General features: G+C 41.1%; 3 protein-coding genes across 3 annotated transcripts in view; 1 reads left to right on the plus strand and 2 right to left on the minus strand.

The window, feature by feature from the left end:
- Nucleotides 1-1,380: 1,380 nt before the first annotated feature.
- Nucleotides 1,381-19,551, plus strand: LOC142969819 (hatching enzyme 1.2-like). Its single transcript, XM_076109865.1, has 9 exons — nucleotides 1,381-1,440; nucleotides 2,455-2,458; nucleotides 2,606-2,677; nucleotides 2,977-3,132; nucleotides 3,388-3,508; nucleotides 3,662-3,840; nucleotides 4,561-4,642; nucleotides 4,990-5,114; nucleotides 10,229-19,551. The coding sequence occupies exons 1-9, from the start codon at nucleotides 1,381-1,383 to the stop codon at nucleotides 10,258-10,260; spliced, it is 831 nt and encodes a 276-aa protein (XP_075965980.1). The 3' UTR covers nucleotides 10,261-19,551.
- Nucleotides 6,151-10,350, minus strand: fadd (Fas (tnfrsf6)-associated via death domain). Its single transcript, XM_076109866.1, has 2 exons — nucleotides 9,976-10,350; nucleotides 6,151-8,116 (listed from the first exon to the last, which is right to left on the minus strand). The coding sequence occupies exons 1-2, from the start codon at nucleotides 10,274-10,276 to the stop codon at nucleotides 7,848-7,850; spliced, it is 570 nt and encodes a 189-aa protein (XP_075965981.1). The 5' UTR covers nucleotides 10,277-10,350; the 3' UTR covers nucleotides 6,151-7,847.
- ano1a (anoctamin 1, calcium activated chloride channel a) overlaps nucleotides 12,374-19,708 on the minus strand; it is a 72,093-nt gene continuing 64,758 nt past the window's right edge. Inside the window, exons 23-26 of the mRNA XM_076109867.1 lie at nucleotides 18,594-18,646; nucleotides 18,322-18,506; nucleotides 17,786-17,891; nucleotides 12,374-16,504 (exon numbers count right to left, since the gene is read on the minus strand). Coding sequence (XP_075965982.1) covers nucleotides 16,217-16,504; nucleotides 17,786-17,891; nucleotides 18,322-18,506; nucleotides 18,594-18,646 — 632 coding nt within the window. The 3' untranslated portion in view covers nucleotides 12,374-16,216. The remainder of the gene's footprint in view (nucleotides 16,505-17,785; nucleotides 17,892-18,321; nucleotides 18,507-18,593; nucleotides 18,647-19,708) is intronic.

Genomic DNA, 19,708 nt, shown 5'->3' on the forward strand with positions numbered 1-19,708 from the left:
TGGATCTATGACGACATGAGCCGGACCTGACCACCCAACCTCCGGGAGCAAAACCCGCCTTCAGGCAAATGCTGTTATACTAACTCATGTAGTCTATCTATTGACCAGGCTGAACCATAGAGACATCATTCAAAACTAAAATCCAGTTTGTCTTTTGCTAAACACTGCCATTGAAATTCCACACTCAATTATCAATTGCCTGCACACAGAATGCACCTGTGAATACACCTGTAAGCAATTCGATTTCTTAAAAATCAGAGCTTCAACACTATGAATAGGATTCAGGTTTGCTCTTCGTTGTGCACAACAAATGGAGACCAGTTTTGGTGAAAGGGAGTCAGAGGACTGTAAATACAATGTACCGTATTTGGTTTTTGGTACAATGCAGTAATATGTTGATGTCACCTTCAGTTAAGGGGAGAGACCACAGGTGAATATTTTTAATGGTAGATGTCGCCATGAAACTTCCCCAGTTGAGTACTTACATTAACGAGATAATATTTTTTCTATTACAGATGCTCTGGAATGTTTGACTATGCAAATGAGGCATTATCTAATGGTAACTTTGGGTGAATTTTGGAGAAATGTTTAGACCAAGTAATAAAATAAACACCTAAAAATTCATTCTGGGTGTTCTCTTTCCACTAGTCTGAAAGAAGACATGTTACAGAAGCGAAATAGCCCAAAATTGTAAAAATGTAAGACTATTTAGGAAAATAGTGTTTTATTACATCGGTGTGCAGTTGGCATGTGGGAAGAGTTATTTATCTGGTGTTCATGTGTAAAGTTGTGATATGAAAATATATTTTTAAGAAGAGTTTATATATTGCTTTAAAAGAAGTATTTGCTTTTGAATGAGATTTAAGATATTTTGCAATTCTGCTTCTTCAGAAATTGTGTTTTAGCAATTACACAAATAAAGAACCCTAGGATATGTATAACTATTTCTATTGCTGCACAGATTAAAAAAAAAAAAGGGCAGTACTGTACTGCACCCACCCATCGAGACACCTGGGACAGTCGCAGTGCTTCACACGGGTTGCAAAGACTCCGAATTTTCCATTTACAGTGATAAAGGTCTGCTGTGTTTGCACACTCTGATATGTCATCAGCTCGTGGAGTACCTGGACTGTATAAAAGCTGTCACTGGGTAACAGCCAGACAGTCATTCTCTGTTAAGGCTTTCAGGTAAGAACCCCATCAGTGATAGTGTATAAGTAATACAACCTACCTAGATGGATTATATATTTTTGACAACATGCTATTTGTTTTGTTAATTTTACTTAACCCTACTTAATTTTTCCTCAGTGCGAGTCCTGTTTTCACTTCATCTCCCTCCTCATCGTCTTCATGCTCTCTGGTTATAGGTCTGTTGCAGCCATGTTGGTCTTCTCTTGGTCTCTCGTAACCCTGCTGCTGGTGTCCTCTTCATGGGCCGAGGTAAAATATTCCCCGACATGACATGAAGGCACCCGAAAAACAAATTCCAACACTTTATTTTATTTGGAATGTAATGTTTTCAGGCTGAAGCTATACCTAGGGAAAAAATCATCCAGAAGGAGGGAAATAGATAGAGAAACATGCTAAATATTTAATGTTTTATCAACTACTAGAAACAACCAGCCCAAATAAAAAAGTAGATATTGGAAACAAACACAGACATGTCTTGGAGCCAAGAATATATAGGCATATAGTTATCCATAATAGTTTATTTATCATTTTTTTTGGATTTTATCAAATTTTATTCGTATTACTTATTTATTTATACATGCAGTTTTATTTGCTCTAAAAACAGAAAATATTGAGAGGTCAAATGGATATTAGGACCTTTATTTCAAAATGAAAAGCTATAGTTTACCTTGCACAGATTTAAGTCTGACAATGGAATTGATTGAAGTTCAAGTATAAAGCTACAAAGAAAATGTATAAAAATATGTGAAAATTTCCAAATGCATAATGGGAACAAAACAAAAAGTCCAAACAGCTAGTATAGGCCAAAAGATATGGAGCCTCAACATCAATATATAAATAAGAAGTCATTGTTAAACAAGTCCATGTTATGAAATGTTGTTTATAAATCTTATTTCGGATGATAATTATTTTTTATTTCTGCACATATATCTATAAAATGCCATTATGACATAAAAAGTGACAAATAATAAATAAAAGCTGTTTTTTACATATTTTATTACAATAAGCTGAGTTTCAATAATACATACAAATGATTATTTTCACTTGTATTTATCTACATAATTATTCACCTCTTAATTAAAAACATTCATAGAAATATACATTTTTTTTCATCAATCAAAACGTTCGGCATTAAAATATTTCAAAATGTTACACAGCTGGAGGATCCAGTACATGATAGTACAGAGCTGATTTGTATTCTGTCTCTGAGCTTCCATAACGTTTGGCTCTTCTTTTTTTCCATGTCGCTGTGGACGAGTACAGGAAGGTAAGGATGAAATGAAAGCCCTTCTTTATCAGCTTTAAATAATATATATATGCAATTGCAGGGAAAGTGAAAGTCATTCTGACTTCACTAAGCTCTTATATTCAAAATTAGGATTGTGCAATTCATACTGTGTCACATGTTGTGCAGATGTTGCTGAGGAGGAAACATCCAGGGAGCTTTCTGTTAGTGAGCTGCTGGAGAGAGCCAATAGAGACCGCAGTGAGTAGAGCTTTTCCTGACCTTAACTGTTTTGTTGTAGAGGCCATGTTATAGGAAATGTTGCAAAAACTAAAATGCTGTCACTGAATGCAACATTTTGTTTTGCAAGCATGGGTTGCTCCACCGAGACCGCACTTTAACGTACGACTAAAATGTTACACACGCACACACACACACAGCATGTAACGGCCTGTAAAACCTCAGTGGCAAAATAGTACCGATCTGTACGTTACAACAAAAGGTTCATTTACCCGCGGTGTATTTCCAACTCACGCCTTACACCCGTGTTGGTCCTGCAGCCCCTGACTTGGACGAGCCCATCCTGATCGGTGGCGACATCGCTATCAAGTCTGAAGCCGACAGAAACGCTGACCCCTGCACCTCCAGAGGCTGCCTGTGGAGAAAGCAGACTGATGGAAAGGTCTACATCCCCTACTTCATCGCCAACCACTACTGTGAGCAGTGATTATTTTATTTACATTCATTATTTTTGAACTTACAGTCACTTCCCCTATGAATGTTTTTGGACAACCACATGAGTTGACTTTTGGGGACCAAAAAGGTTTTATTTCTCCATAAGGTCCTTTAATAAGGGACAACCTGAGGCTGTCGGTGCATTGTGTAGTTTAGTTACACAACATAAATCACTAAGGTAAAGGAAAAGCTCTGCTGCTTCAGATATTCTCGACCTGACATATTTGCCCTGCCAGCCTCCCGAGAGCTGTCCATCATCACTCGCGGAATGCAGTCTTTCTCCTCGGTGTCCTGCATCCGCTTCAGACCCTACCAGAACGGAGATTACGAGTGGCTGAGCATCGAGTCCAGGGACGGGTAAGGGTCCGGCTGAAGTTTTACAACTCAACTTTTGCTCTCACTCCAACAATTGACACCTTCAACCAATCTATTATTTTAGTTCTACAAGGATTATACGTGGTGATATTCTGTGTGATTTCTCAAAGCTGCCGTATGTTTGTGCGTCGACAGCTGCTACTCCTACGTGGGCCGTCAGGGCAACGCTCAGACTGTGTCTCTGGCCCGTAGCGGATGCCTCTACCACGGCACCGTACAGCACGAGCTGCTCCATGCTCTGGGCTTCAACCACGAACAGACACGCTCCGACAGGGACAACCACATCAGAGTGGAGTGGGCGAACATCATCGATGGTGAGACAGCTTCGCCGTCTACTTCGTGACTTGTATTGTTTAGTCTTTCGATTAGTCTTAGAGGCAGAGACGAGCTCGTTGTTTGAGTTAAACCTGAATAAAAGGGGCAAAAAGCCTATTTTGCTCTTAGATTAACCATCAAATGACGACAACAGTGCTTGGCAAATAGCCAATTAGATTGCAGCGGGGCAACCGCTGTTCTGCCCCACTCCACATCAAATTTGTGGCACCTGCTTTAATTGCCCAAAGGCTTTAAACATGCGTATTTCCACACTCGAGGAAAATTACATTGCAAGCATCAAGCTATCCCCACAAAGCGGCCTCTCGAGCTCAGCGCATTTAAAACACATTTACTGGATTTTATCTGAAAAAAGGAAAATAATACCGCCGACTGGACCCAAGATCAATAGATGATGTAATAAAGTGCACATCATTTACCGACTCTTAAAAGAGAATTTTGTATGACGTTCCATAAAGTCTGTGTTTTTAAGAGCCCCCATCTAGTGGCCATAAGTAGAACTGCAACTTAAAGCATACCAGTATTGGTAAGAGTGAGAGCTGATTACAATTTACTTTTGGCACTCTGAAAAACTGCTGCTTCTTTTTTTTCTTCCACCAGTTGAGCTCATGTTTGCGCAACTGAAATTCAGATCTTCTTACTTAACTTTAATACGGTAAATGTCTGTGATTTTAAATGTATGTTTACTCTCATCCCCGCAGGCATGGATTACAACTTCGACAAGATCGCCACCCTGAACCAGGGAACTCCTTATGACTACGGCTCTGTCATGCAATATGAGAAGTATGGATGACTTCATGTTTGTGTCATTTACTTAAGTTCAAACATTTCCATTGTTCTTGTAACTGTCTAGACTCTAGAGGTAGTTCATATCACTGTGTCATTATTATCACATAATCAGCATGTGCTCCTATATGAGCTACAGCTACTGGTTGGCTTTAAGGCCCTGAATAAGAGATTGTTTATCAGTTTATCAGGGACTTTGGGGAAGTAGCACAACCAAAGTGGATCTGCTTTTAAACATGACCACATGACACATCAAAGACCTAAAATCCCCAGTTGTATCAGGGATAGTTTCCATCAAACCCACTCCTAACCCGCTCTGCATTGTGATATCTGTGACTCTCCAGGTATGCCTTCTCCAAGAACAACCGTCCCACCATGGTGCCCATTCCCAACAGCAACGTGGCCTTCGGCCAGGCCACCGAGATGAGCAGGAATGACATCGATAGGCTGAACAGGCTGTACAAGTGCTGTAAGTATACTGCGGCAAATGTACAAAAACACACGGTCACAGTAAAAGTCAATTCACCGCAGTCCCTAACAACAGAAAGAGGACTTTGCCCTCTGGGATGTCCCTTTGGTAGATAAAGAAGGGGTGGGGCATTACAATTTGAAGAAGCGATGTAGTGCCATAAGGACTGCACTGCATGCTAGAAAACGTTCTAAGCGTTGCCGCCCCACCAAATGCAGCTGGTGCTCTTTTTTTTTTGAGTCCTTGCTGCAGCAGCCCAGGTTTGAGTCCGGCCATCATGGGACCTCTGCTGCATGTCATCCCCCCTGTCTCTCTCTCATTATCAAAATAAAGTAGAAATGCCAAAAAATAATCTTTCAAAAAACACACACAAAAGTACCGACACTACCATACTATTTAGGATGCCAGAAAAGGTTATAGTATTTATAATATGTCAAATACAGTATGCTGAAAAATTCCAGGATGTCCTACTACATCTGGTCACATTTTGTTGAACGCTGCAAGCCAGCATGCTTTTCTGGCTATTCTGACCCACAATCCTTTGCGCAGCAAATATAGGAGCAAGAGGGTCAAAGTTCAAAGTGCAATGTTATGACATAGTAGTATGTGCCAACTGAATAGATATTGCATGCAACAGTACAAACTTTGTAAGGGCAGCTGCAGTATTTACAAAACAAAAGAAGGCATATGAGTATTGTTCTGAGACAGACTAAATGTGAATCTATCCTTTATGTTCAAGTAGACATTTTTGGAATATTCACACACCAAGCAACTATCAATCCCACTTCAGGGTCCCCCTTAATGACACGCCTTTTTATTCTGCAGAAACTGCACGTGACCTTTGCCCTGCCTTCCTGACGACATCACGGAAACGGATGAGGGTTTCGAGTGGATGGTAGTTTGGGTTGTCCTGTAACAATAAACGTGCAGACTTCATAAGCAGCAAACGCTGGTCGCTTCCTTGACTGTTTAGTAATGGAATGGAAAAGAACATGGGCACTTTGTAGATTCAGGGGACGTTAATGAGACACTTCACTTCAAACACACTCTCATTTTTATTCTCATATGACATAAAACAATCAATGTCAACAGTTTGATGTCTTCTAATCAGAAAATAAAGCTACTCCAGCTTGTACTATTACAATTCATTCCTGTTCTTTTGATTTTTATTTTGAGTAAGAAAACATAATCTTGAAACAAATATTTTGGCAGTTTGGAAAATATGCTAATATTCACTTTCGGCAGAACATGAGCTCACGTCTGTAAAATACGAAGCGCTGGCCAGCAGCTGATTAGCTTAGCTTAGCACAAAGAGCTGACCTGGTTCTGCCTACCAGCACCTTTAAAGCCCACTAATGAACACGTGTCTTGTTTGTTTGATCAGTTGAACAAAAGTGACTCTTTGCCAGAAAGCGAACAAGTAGATTTCCCAAAAGTTAAATAACTCATCATATGTATTCACATGTCCAGTGACTGGATGCTAATAAAACCCACCAGGTTTTTAAGAGGCGGTATTGCACTACCCAAGTACAGCCCTTTTATATGTCTGTATCCCTGTATTGTCCTCCAGCGTCAACCTCCGGTTCTGCCGATACGGAAGTGTCTTAAAACCTGCATTCTCTCTACTGGCCATCAGGGGGCGACTCCTCTGGTTGCAAAAAGAAGTCTGATTGTATAGAAGTCTATGAGAAAATGACTCTATTTCTCTCTTGATTTATTACCTCAGTAAACATTGTAAACATGAGTTTATGGTCTCAATCATAGTTTCAAGTCTTCTTCAATACAGCATGATGTTCATTTAGTAAATTATGGTCCATTTAGAGTCAAAGAGACCATAAATCAGAGTATGCTTTAGGGCGGGCTTACTGTGATTGACAGATCGCTGCCGCTACCAGAGACGTATACGGTGTCTCTACGTCACTCGTCCCTATTCCAAATATGGTAGCTTGCGTTCATCCGTTGCAAAAAAGTCAAGATGGAGACAGTCGTGATCCAAGATGGCGACCGCGCAAACCGCCAAACTCGAGGCTTCATAACGGCGGTCCACAAACCAATGGGTGACGTCACGATGACTACTTCCACTTCTTTTACACAGTCTATGGCTTTAACCTCACAACATGACATTAGATCGATCTCTACGCTGCCATTGGCAACCAAGATTTTAGAAAACAAGTCTCCACACATTTGATTTCTTTTGAATTTGAACCCTGTTGTCACTCTCTACTGAGAATAGTTGATACATACTGATGTACAAAAATGCCCTTAAGTCCTTTGGAATATGAATTTATAATTGTCGATTATAATGAGCCCTCCTGCTTTCTCTAACTTTGACATTTTGACCAGGACCAGGTAACCTGTGTATTTATCTCCTCCAGACTCGACTACTGCAACGCACTTTATTCTGGTATCAGCAGGAAAAAACATCCAAAGACTGTAATTTATACCAACTGTGCTGCCAAGCCCTAACCCACCACCACCTGCAGAAGTCTCCATGTGGAATGATCATTTGGTGACACATCACAATTAACACATTAGGTTCATCATTTCAGCTCTCTGTTTTCATCCTCGGATCAAAATATGAAACATAACTCCATTAGCATGTTTTGTGACATTCAGGAAGTCGATTTATTGATCAGGTGATTTTTATTTATTTTTTCCTCGAAGCTTAATCACAGCTCTCATTTCACTCCCAGAGTTCACGTCAGTCTCATCTGTAAAAAGCTCCCGTCGACATCAGGAGGTTAGAAGACTGTCCTCCACTTTGTCGGCAGTCAGGTTGAGCTCGCAGGCTCTCAGGGCTGCCACCAAGTCCGACGCTCGGGCCTCGGCTCTCCGACTCCTCCTCCACACCTTCAGCAGCTCCCTGGCCGTCTCCTCCAGATCCGTGTGCCTCCTGGAGATGGACTCCAGCTTGACGTCAGTCAAACCCAGCTTGCGGCCCAGCTTGCGCCAGTTCTTTCCCAGGTTCTCGGCGATCACATCGGTGGCGACGTTCAGTTTGGCTGATGAGGAAGCAGAGGAGACGGTTTAGAGAAGAAGAAAAAAAAGGAAACAAATCTAAATTTTGGGAAACAAAGCATCTTTATGCAAAATATAAAATGCAACTTCCCCTCTGGACACGTGGCATTAGAAGCAATGTAATTATGTCTGAGGTTCATTTTGAATTAATACAACAATTAATTAATGCAGGTGGCAAGCAAGACCAGGGATCTTGGCTTGGGTGTTGGGACTGAAGTTGGTCAAAATATTTAACTACATTTGCAAAGTCTACTAACATGGTACAGTCTACGATTCACATACTGTTGCTGCTTGAAGTGTTCCCACTTGAAACGACTCTGTTCCAGCCACACAACAGGTCAGGACATGGAAAAATACCAGCCATATTGAGGGTGGAGGCATTAGCACTGCCAGGTCCTCTCTAAGTGTGTACATGCCACGGCAAGTTCAGAGACGCTGGTTTTCCCTTAATGCCTGGCAATGTTAACTATAGGCTAAGTTTAACCGGACTAGTCTATCATGACTCTCACAGTCATGTGTCATATCAAACTATAATAGATTAAGACATCAACCACAAGGTTACAAAGACTGTAAAGTGGTATCAAGGTATTTAAAAAGACATCTGTCAGAGCAAAGTGTGACTGCAAGTTTAAGAAAAGAACTGATGGATGAGGTTTGAGGGGTTACACATTTGCTTAATGCACTGTGGAGATCCCTGAGCTTAGAAGGTGGCAATAATGCTATTTTACTCGTCAAAGTTAATTTACTAGTCATGAGGCTTACAACTCAGCCTGTAAAAACATTCAAATTGCGCGCGCTAATGTTACACGTCTCAGGGCTTTTATTGTGAAAGTTAAGAAGTAAAGGAGTGGATCCGGACTGCGCTGCCTTTGCAAAGGTTGAAAGCAGTAATCAAGTTAGTAGTCCTTGTTCAGAATACAGAGCCTCCATGTTGTTGTCTCTTAAACACAGGCGTAACTCACCCCGTTCTGATTGGTTGATGGCTTTATGCACGTTGCGAGATGATGAAAAAAAAAAATCGCACTCGTTTCGGAAAAAAGTTAAGACACTCTTTTAAAAAAACATATTTTATTCGCGGCCTGTTTGAAAGTGAGCGTGACAAAAACAAGAGTTAGAAAAAGCATATCGATTAGCAAAATAATTAACAAAAAACCACCCCAACATTAATTTAAAACATCTATCCTTATGAATACCCCTTCACATCTGGCCTTGACCTCATGAGGTTTTCCATCGAGATCAAAGAAAAGTGGTTCGGAAAAGACCAGGTCGAACAAAGTGAAACAATGAAGTTGCATTGTGGGAAACGTAGGATCCAGTGTTTTTTGGGAGCTTGAGCCATACTAGAGAGTAAAAGTAACTTCACCTCTGCTGTGTGTGGAAGTCCCCCCCCCCCCCAACTTAATGGGAAGTTTTTTGTCAAGTACATTATGATGATGATAATGATCCTATAGTATTATAAATAGTTTAGAGGTCAGCTACACTATTACAGTTGCCAGTGTACTACAGTATGTCCCCCTAAAGCTCACACTGCAGCCTATCAACAGTCACTGCAATGAACCCTCCCTTCATGTTCACTCTGTGTGCAAACGGTTTCATTCTGTTTAGCGGTTGTAGTTCGCGGTGCTGTTGACAGGATAGCGCAATGAAGTTCAACAGCACTGAATGCTATGGTACAGTCTCCACAATAAAAAATAAATGCTATGACAGTACTGCTGTATTAGCCTGCATTAGTTAGATAGCAGTTTTGAGCTAGTAATGGTAGTACTGGTGGGAGCCTCCTACTCAGCAGTAACGTTAGCGGGTGAGAACACCGCCTTCTGCGGCTCTACTAACTCCAGCCTACCTCTCTCCGCCGCGTCCGGCTGGTCGTCGCTGTCTCCAGACCAACTTTCCGTCCAGCTGTCCAACTTGTCCGAGAGGTCGTTTCGTTGAATGCATTTGAGCATCTGGGACAGGTACTCCGTCTGGTCGGGTCCCAGTTTCATGTTCTCCGACAGGAGCTGAAACAGTTGTGTCCCGTTCTTGATCTTCTCCAGCACTCCTTTCCCGAATTCTTTGCACAGAAACTTCATCCTATCCAGCTGTTCCTGGTTCAGCTGGTTCGAAATTTCCAGCAACAAGCTGTTGAACTGTAAAGCGCTCATGTCGCCTCAGACACAGGTCGAACCCTCCGCCGAGAAGCCGAGGCTGTTCGTCTGAACCAGGAAACGCCTCACTTTTACTTTCACTTCCGCTTGTTCCGTCTGTTAGTCTGCAGCTTAAAAAATGTGTGTGCGTGTGTGTGTGTGTGTGTGAGTGTGTGTGTGCGCGCGTGCGTGTGCGTGCGGGTATTAACTGGAGACTTCTTGGTTCTTACCTGCTCTGTCATACCTGGGCGACGTATGACGTATATAATGTCAGGTGCAGGAAATATATTATATATATAGCCTGTTGTGTTGGCTTTTTTCAAGTTGTTTCAATTGTCTTTCACTGTATAAGAACTAACTGGTTGTGATGCATGACAATTCCATCAATGTAGGCACGACATGTATTGCATAAACACATATTTGTTTTTTGTTTGTGGAAATATTTGGATGTGGTTTCTCAGATAGGCTCTAAAATAACGATATGCTATTATTAGCACAATGTAGAGGATAGAAAAATGTCACTATGGCAAATCCCGGTGTAATGTGGTTTAATAACGTTTAATCAACGTCTTCAAATAGTCCGTCCGTTCACTTTTGAACCAGTTTTGGACGTCTTTTCAAGGGTGACCATAGTCTTTTTTTATACGTTTTTCCAACGGAAAAATGCTCACTGGGTAAAATCCAGGATAATTTAATAACACTAGCCACCATCGTATCTCTTATTTCATGCTAAAAACGTCGTACTCCCCGACTGCCGAATATCAACGGATTTAGGTGTGTGTATGCAATAGGTGTGGGAGGACTGGATGTACTCCAGGGTGAGCCCGCTCTAAAGAGTCACTGCTGGAGGAGGAGCTCCCGTGTGGTTGGGAGCCTCGCTTGGTTCAGGACCCTGGCCCTAACGGAGTAACCTAACGGAGTAGTATGGACAGGGCAACACCCCTAAATTTAGATACCAATCTAATCCCTACTGTTTCCTAATACACTTCAGCTAATGCCTAAACATTATCAACCAACACTGCAACACCACATATGATACATTAGCAGAGCTTCAAAATCAATCTGAGCCAACCAAATTAGTAAATCACCGCAATGATCAACAACACAATCTTAACCTTATAGCTTTCAGCAGGAATGTCATTCAAATCACATGTCTTATAGATTTACTACTGTCAGCCTACCCCAGGGGAAGAGCTCTCTTACCTTGAGGAGACTACGAGGACCCCACCAGAGATGAGCAACAATGGACTTTGGTTGGAATGCACAAAATACAAACCAGTTTTATTTGGTTTTTACAAGAAGTTCAAAAAAGGTTACACAAATTAATAATAAAAAAAAAAATGAAAATGAAAATGATTGATCATACAAGATCTCAAATGTACCCAGTTCTCAAAATCTCCAAACCCTCAAAGCTCGCCCAAAATAGGAATCCTCTCTTTTCTCCTCCTTTTTGTACCCTTCTCCTTGGCGCTTTCTGCAACCTCCGGGTCCATATAAGGTCATACAACAGATCATTTTTTTAATCATTAGTTCTCATAGTCTCATCCCTTCTGACATACCTACTTTTTAAGTTTAATGCTTTTCTGCTAGCCCCCCTCTTTGTAGAAGGTGTCTGTGCAGCTCTCTCTGAACAGGTCGTTCCCTCACTAACACACGAGTTAGTTCGGGAATTTACAACCTTTCTCCCCTGCTGACTGTCATTCAATCATGTCAGAGTGAGTTTAACTCAAACTTCAATTACTTCATTAGTTTTAGCATAATAGTCACCACAAGCATATATGATATATTACGTGCATCACAAGCACGCATGGTTATATTTTGATAAATGACAGGTCATTTTAAGTTTTAGATTAAGTCACACATAAAAGCAACTTTATAATTGAAACGTCTCTAAACATTATGGGGTTACATGCAATGAGTATATGGTGTTTGAAAGTACTCTCTCGCAACGTTATTGAGAGTGCAGTTCAGTTGGAAACGTATTGTTGTAGGAGACAGGGTTGATACAATAGAAGACCCACCTTAGTTGATATTGTACTTCTGTGGTAGAAATTAGCAATCAATCAAAGTACCAAAATAAAGTGAAATGCAGGGCTTTCCAATAAATAGATGCACTCCAGGTAGTTCTCTCATTTATTTGCAGCTAGCGTAAACAAAACAAAAAAAAAGACTCAAAATATCAGACACGGACAAATCGGTTATACATGCATAAACACTCACCCATGAAATGTGCTTCGACATATGTTATTAATAGATATTAGACATGTCGCAACTTGCAGTGTTTTATCATGTGACATCAGGTTGCAAGAGATTCGGAGGACAAAAACAACGCTGTAGCCGACACAGGCTCCGCGGCCCCAAGGCAACTCGTCTATCTATCACTGAATATCAACGCTAACCCTACGTACACACGGAGTATAAGATTTAGTCGAAGGAAAAGTCTTTTTTCTCAAAAGAGCAAGTCACATCCCAGAAAGAAGTACTGTCCTTTTGTGATAAAAATGTCTTTGTGGTCTGGCTTCCCTCCAGATACAGCGAAGTAGGTCCATAGTGATGTCTTCTAGAACATAGAATAATGAATTAAAATGAAGACACTAGGACAAAGTATCAGTCACTGGTCCCTTGCGGGCAGAAAAAACCCTTTCAACACGTTAAATGCACTTAGAAATGCATTGTCATGAAATTAGAAAAAACAGATATCGAACATTTTTGACCTTACAGTGATTATACTTCACTGCAATAAAAAAATAATAAGAATAATACATTCTACCAGTCTGGGTTGAGCGCTTAAATCTGGGGTAGATTCATGTATTTACAGCGGGGGAGGCAGGATTTGACACATTGATGCGTGCAGACTGTGCATGTGACTCCATCTTTCAGTCCGCAGCACTATTACGTTCTTCAAAGTAGTATCCAGTCACTCCCACGTATTTGCAGCTTGATAAATACAAAACAACATATTATTCAATCTTTTGTGCTTGAAAATGGCGAATGGCAACAGTGTTGCCTGTCCTGGTTTGACTTGTATCTCTTCGTATGACGTTTGGAAAACTCAAACAAGCCAGAGAGGAGAATATAAGGCAGGGTGAGAGAGTCGCACTACAAAATTAGTTGAAAATTAGTCCCTTTAAGTAAGAAGATCAAGATTCCTCAATCCCATTTGTCCCAAGATGCAGTTTCCTGACGGCACACGCTGCATGCACATACTTGTACCGCTACACTTTTAAGATAAAGTTTTATTTTTAGTGCACAACAAATCTAAACCCTCTAATAAATACAGCTGAGCATCTCGACGATATGCGAAGGTGTGAATGGCTTTTGTGTTTTTTTTAATGAAATTAAAAGAAAAACATTTACTCGTCATCTTCTGGGCTCTTCAAAGCTGCGAAAGCCAACATTACCCATCGGTGGTTAAAAAGTGTCCGATAAAGAATTTAGTCAAGAATGACATTGATTTTGTTCGAGGAAACTCTGAGAGTTGACATCAGTAAACGGCTCCGCTTTACAGATGATCCAAAACGCAGTGAGGCAAAAAAGAGTAAATGCTGGACTTTGATCAGTTACTTAAACATGCATTGACTGATTTTGTGGCCACTAGGGGGCAGCAGACACGAGATGAAAGCACAACACTGACATGTCATAGCTTTTGAAAGTGTAGCTTTGGTATTTTGAACCTACTGTCCCATGTTTTTGTGTCTACGTGACGAACGGGGACAGCAGTTTGTGAAGTTAGTCCGGTATTGGGCGACTGTGGATAGCAGGGCCGTCTTTCAATCAGAGGGTCGGCGGTTCAATCCCCGGCTCTGCTAGTCGCATGTCAATGTGTCCTTGAGCAAGACACTTAACCCCAAAATTGCTCCTGTAGTTGTGCCTACGGTATAGAAATGTGATAGAATCTGAATTGTAAGTCGCTTTGGATAAAAGCGTCTGCTAAATGACTGTAATGTAATGTATTGAGGGAGAACGCTGCCGCTGGCAGCAGCTCGGGGCAACTCCACACCGGCAATGTACGTAAGTGCTTGCTTTTGCCACTGACATGCCCAGATTGTTATTATGAGTACCTGACAACATTATGGAAAGAATCCTACAGAGAAAAAAAAACGTTTTCTTTAACTTGCTTCATTTGGTCTGTTTGTTATCGTGTCTCACCACGTCTCGCTCGAGAAGTCTCGCTCTGACATCTCACTAGAGGAAACGTGAATGAGAGTTCGATGAGTACAGAAAGCTAAGTGTTAGCTCAAAGATGTTCAATGTGGCGGCTGATTGTTTCGCTGATGTCGACAATGTGGACGTGACGTGAGATCGCAGAACGAGACTTCTCCTTGAGCCAAATTTGTTCAGACCAAAATGAAAATGTTTTATTTCTCTGTAGGGTTCTGTCCATAATGTTATCAGACATTCTGAGCATTCTGTCAGTGGCAAAAACAAGCTCTTTTAGTGAACGTACATTGACATTGCAGAGCTGCTCCGAGCGATTATGTTGTAGCCCGTTTAGCGTCTGCAGAGTTCTCCTTCAATACTGGACCCATTTGGTTGTCTTCATTCGTCACTTAGACACAACAACATGGGAACATAGGGTCCAGGTTGAAAAATACCAAAGTTACCCTTTAAGTCGACGAGGTGAACTTGTTAGCAAACAGTTGCATTCTCACATCCAGCAGACACATAGCGACATTAGCATTAGTTTGGAGTCCTGTTAATTATAGCAGCTAATAATGTTAAAGAAATATAAATAGACTACATTACCATAACAGAGAATTGTTGTTTCCAACCGCAGGTAGATGTTTTCTCTCTTAACCTGCTGTACACTATCTACTCAGCACTAAAGAGCAGACAGAGGAAGTTATTTAGCTTAATGCAAGTCAATCAAAGAGCCAGAGAAAAACATCTTCAGCTGCTTAAACTATAAGGACAGATGGCCAGATGGTGGCCAGAAACATTTACTTTGCTCTTTGTTGGATGTGTAAATAATTGTTTGCAAGTAGTCACTTCATTTGGTGAAAATATGCAAGTGTTGTGTTTTTCAACTTCTGCTGCCCCCGAGTGGCAAAAAAAATAAATAAATAGAAATCGGTTAGTACAGCTTTAAGAAACACTTAAGGAGGTGAGACTGAGCGTGACATTACTTTGTGTTTGTGCTGTAAATCTCGCCAATTGCAGCTTTAATAATTCCAGTTCAATTGGAATGAATAATAATGTGACTTGTGCTTCCAGGAATAAATGCCAGTGAGCACGGTTAGGTCGTGTGTTCACACTCACAAATGTAACAAATGTAACAACGAGCAAAGTGGTGCTCGTGAACAAGACAATAGTACAAATCAACAGGCCGCTCGACACAGCAGGTCTTCCAGATCCTTGCCATTCATCCCAACAAACCGTCGACCATGTTACATATTCAAAAAAGTACATCATTAAATTCCTGCGTTCGTATATAATTGTGCAAAAAAAAAAAAAAAAAGGCTTCTGAGTTTTACGGCAGGAGAGAGGTCCTCCTCTTGAGTCGTGTCTCACTAGTACGGTATCAGGAGGAAACTCTTCTCAGCGGGACCATTTGGACGGAGGCTGACTTCAATACGAAAACTGCATTCAGGTCCCGTGGGAGAGGTGGCAGGTATGAACTTGCTGATTGAAAACAGGATTATATTATTCATGTTGGCTTGCAGGTGGGTTTTGGCTTGTTCCCCTCAAATACAGTACAATAATAAACAACGCGTCATGATCATAAATCTTTTGAGTATAGTCGTTGGATTTTTAAATTGACGATGTCTGACTTAACATGGGGAGAAATGTTAAAAGGAAGCAAACAACCTGGTTTTAATGCGAAGGAATTCTAATGTGAACATGTCATCGTTTCAGTTTTTACTGTCAGCTTTGCCAATTATTAATAACTGATCACGTGTTTATGGATAGCCGTCTTAACCTTTTAACAGCCGGGCTTTAAGCAGCAGATTAACTAGTTTACGGTTCGTACTCGGGTGCTGCGTTCGCTACTTCCTCTTTGCTCTCCCAGACCACGGCGTGCGTGGCGGGCCGCGAACGGGGCTGCGACGGGCTCCGATTGGCCGACGAGGGGGAGGGGTAGTTGTCCTGGTTGAGGTTGTCGCGCGCCGCAAGCCTTTTGCCCTGCTCCTCCTTCATGAAGAGCTCCACCATGAGGATCTTCTCCTTGTGGATCTGGAGGCTGATGTCTTTGGGGATGTCAGGGATCAGCCAGTCCACAAAGTCGCTCATCAGCATCACCACGTTCTGCACAGGACAGAGGGGACAGAGAGCAGATTGGAACGGCTCACATGTGGACATCTCGTTGAAACAGATATCACAGGTGTTCCAGTCTAGTAGCACTATATGACCTTTGCCAATCTGCGGCCATTGTTTCTTCTCAGAGACAAAAGTGATTTCTTATTACATTTTTAACACATTTTTAGGTTAGCGGCAAAATAACTGGACTTGATAACATTAACTAGCCTAGCTGTTTCCTTCTTTTTAACCAAAGCTATCCCAGTGAGTTAGTCGAGCTTCAAAAATACATACTGTAAGTCACGAATCAATGAAAACAGAGATATATTTACATTTTAACTAGCGATTTGTTTTGTCATATTTACAAGTAATACAGACCAATTCCTGTTGGGAAAATGAACAGATTAACTCCCAACTGACATAGTAAATGAAAGTTATGACGTTAATTCTTTAGTCTGTCAGAATGTCTTATGATTATGGATTTAAATGCCATACTTTCATTATTATAAGTTTATAAATTCTCATTTTGAACTAAAAAGTCAAATCTTTCAAATTACATCATTTTAAAATATTTTGTAAAGTTGTGGCATGCATCTGGACCCCACGGGAGTGTAACAATCTACTTGTCAGAGCTTTGTGTTGGACAAAACTATAGGAAGGTGACACTTTATCATATTCACTGGTTCATCAATCTAGCTCTAATTTTAACGATGATATCATCATTTTTTACTATCGGTCATGAGATACATTATTGGATTTAATTATGAAAATCAAACAATTGTATTTCCTGGTGGGAATGGGCTTCCAAACACAAAATATTTACACAATCAGTGAGGAGAATAACAGGAGCTCAGAAAACAAATCTACAAAATAGAGAATCAGGAGAGGAGAGAGCAGATGGTGAAAAAGGTATGCCAGGGACTAAAGAACCCATGTGGCTCCGGTTAGATTGAGCACCATCTTTGAAGCAACAGCGTTAAACAGCAGATAGGACTGGTGGAAGTTTTATTTCAAGGTGAACAGTTTGTTGTCTTGTTTGGAGAATAACGTGAAATCAATCTCACACCAGGGAAATGAATGGAGGAGAAGCAGACAGACACATGCAGCTCCACACAGCCTCCTGATTCACTCAGAGGCCATTCATTCATCGAATATAAATGAGTTGTTTGCTGGTTTGTTTGCTTTGCCCACGTAAAATATGAATGGCAGAAGTGAGCACTGTGCGCTGAAAGCATGTCGAGGCGTGCATCATGTGTGCTCTGATATTAATATCCGTGAGCGGTTCCAAACCTGAAAGACAACAACGAAGGCGAGGCGGGCTGCCAGGATGGCCCAGAACTCCTTAGACAGTTCATACGGTGTGCTGGACGAGGGAGGTTCTCTGTAGTCCTTATACCTGCAGACAGAGAGACACGTTTCAAAAGATTTCATTAATGCTTTACAGGTTGTCAGATGTCCATTGCTTCTTATAGATGATCAATATTACAAAAGGTAAAATAGACACGATAAGTAATTGTTTGGGAGGTTGGGGCTTGATAATGATACATTTTTAAATTGATCATTTTCAAATATTTACAACTTGGAAGTTTTATTTATATTCCTGTGGCTGTATTTTTATTGTATTCTTTTCATGTATTTGTTTTTTATGTCTCATCGTTGACTGTTAAGTTTCGCCTTTAATCTTATATTTGTTTAGTTATATATCTACTTAAAATGTTTATATTTTATATAATGAAATAAGTTCTAATTGGGGTGAGATCTTATATACATGCATACTGTATTAATATGCATTAATTACATTTTTCTTTTTTAAAGTGAAACCTTACCTGCAGATGTCTACCTTGTAGCCCAGGTGCATCGGCTGGAGAGGGTCTGTCCCCGGCTGGAAGTCACTGACTTGGAAGTAAGACAGCGTGTGGTTGATGAAGCCGTGCATGGTGCCATCCAGGCTGTACATGTACTGGTAGACCAGCCGTGGGATGAAGTCCGAGGTGAAGGAGATGACAAAGGCCTGGGGGATGGAGAATGGCTCTTCAGCTTACTGCCATCATGACATCTAAACACCGGGTTAACGTGAGCGTACAGACGCGAGACTTACATTGACGATGACTGCTACCTTGCTGAGGCCTCTCAGGAGGTTGTACCAGATGCCTGCAGAAAGAAGGAAGGAACTGTCAGCTTCAACACGTCCGTATTAGGTCAGTGAGTGCCAGCCACCACTAGATGGCACAAGCACAGAGGTGGTAAGACTTCACTGTGCATTGTGTTGCAGGAATGTTACCGTTTACTTTTAGGGTGCATTAACTATGAACTGCTCTATGATATTACTGTTGACGTGGACTGAAACTCCAGCACTGCAGCACTCCTTAACAGTATTTGGCGGTAATGCCTTGTAATGCTAATAGACACCCACCATTTCACAGTATAGAAGAACACCCACAAAGTTAATTTCCATGTGCTAATTGAGCATGGCGAAACGCAAGTATGACACCGACTACATGAGATATGGATTTTCTTACATTGAGGACAAAAGAGGGCAAAAACCTCAGTGTGTTTTGTGCAGCGAGGTTCTGGCACAAGAAAGTAAGAAGCTGCCAAAACTGAAGTGGCATTTGGAAACAAAAGACTCTTCTCTCAAATATAAAACTGTTGAGTACATTCGAAAACGACTTGAAGACCTGAGGACATCACTAAAGTGTTTTACTTACCTGCAGCCATGGACACGGACGTGTTAGATCAATCCGCAGCAGATCAACTGAAAGCTATACCGCTGTCAAATTACACTATAAGTAGGTGAATTGAAGACATGTCGGATGACATCAAACAACAGACCACAGCTCGAATTAAGGCAAGTGGTCATTTTGCATTACAAATGGACGAATCTACAGACATCACAAACAAAGCAGTTTTACTCGTTTACGTGAAACATGTGTGGGACGGGGACTGACAGGAACAATTGCTCTGCACAAGAGAGCTATACTACGACTGCAGAGGACATTTTCAGCTCAGGTTGAAACTGCACCATCTTTTCATTAAATTCATTTGAAAGTTGAAAATTTGGGTCATGGCTTGTCATTAAGGGGTGATGGTGGGTCCCGCAGCCAGACCAGTAGAGAACCACTGAGTTAAACACTTTTTCAAGTCTGTCTTAAAGCAATATTCACATGCCCGTATGCACGTTGAAACCTGTCTGAGGTAGTTTCATTTCTACTG

This window comes from Anarhichas minor, unplaced genomic scaffold (genome assembly GCF_050575085.1).
Source record: "Anarhichas minor isolate MPS153535 unplaced genomic scaffold, ASM5057508v1 ptg000042l, whole genome shotgun sequence".
Lineage (NCBI taxonomy): Eukaryota > Metazoa > Chordata > Actinopteri > Perciformes > Anarhichadidae > Anarhichas > Anarhichas minor.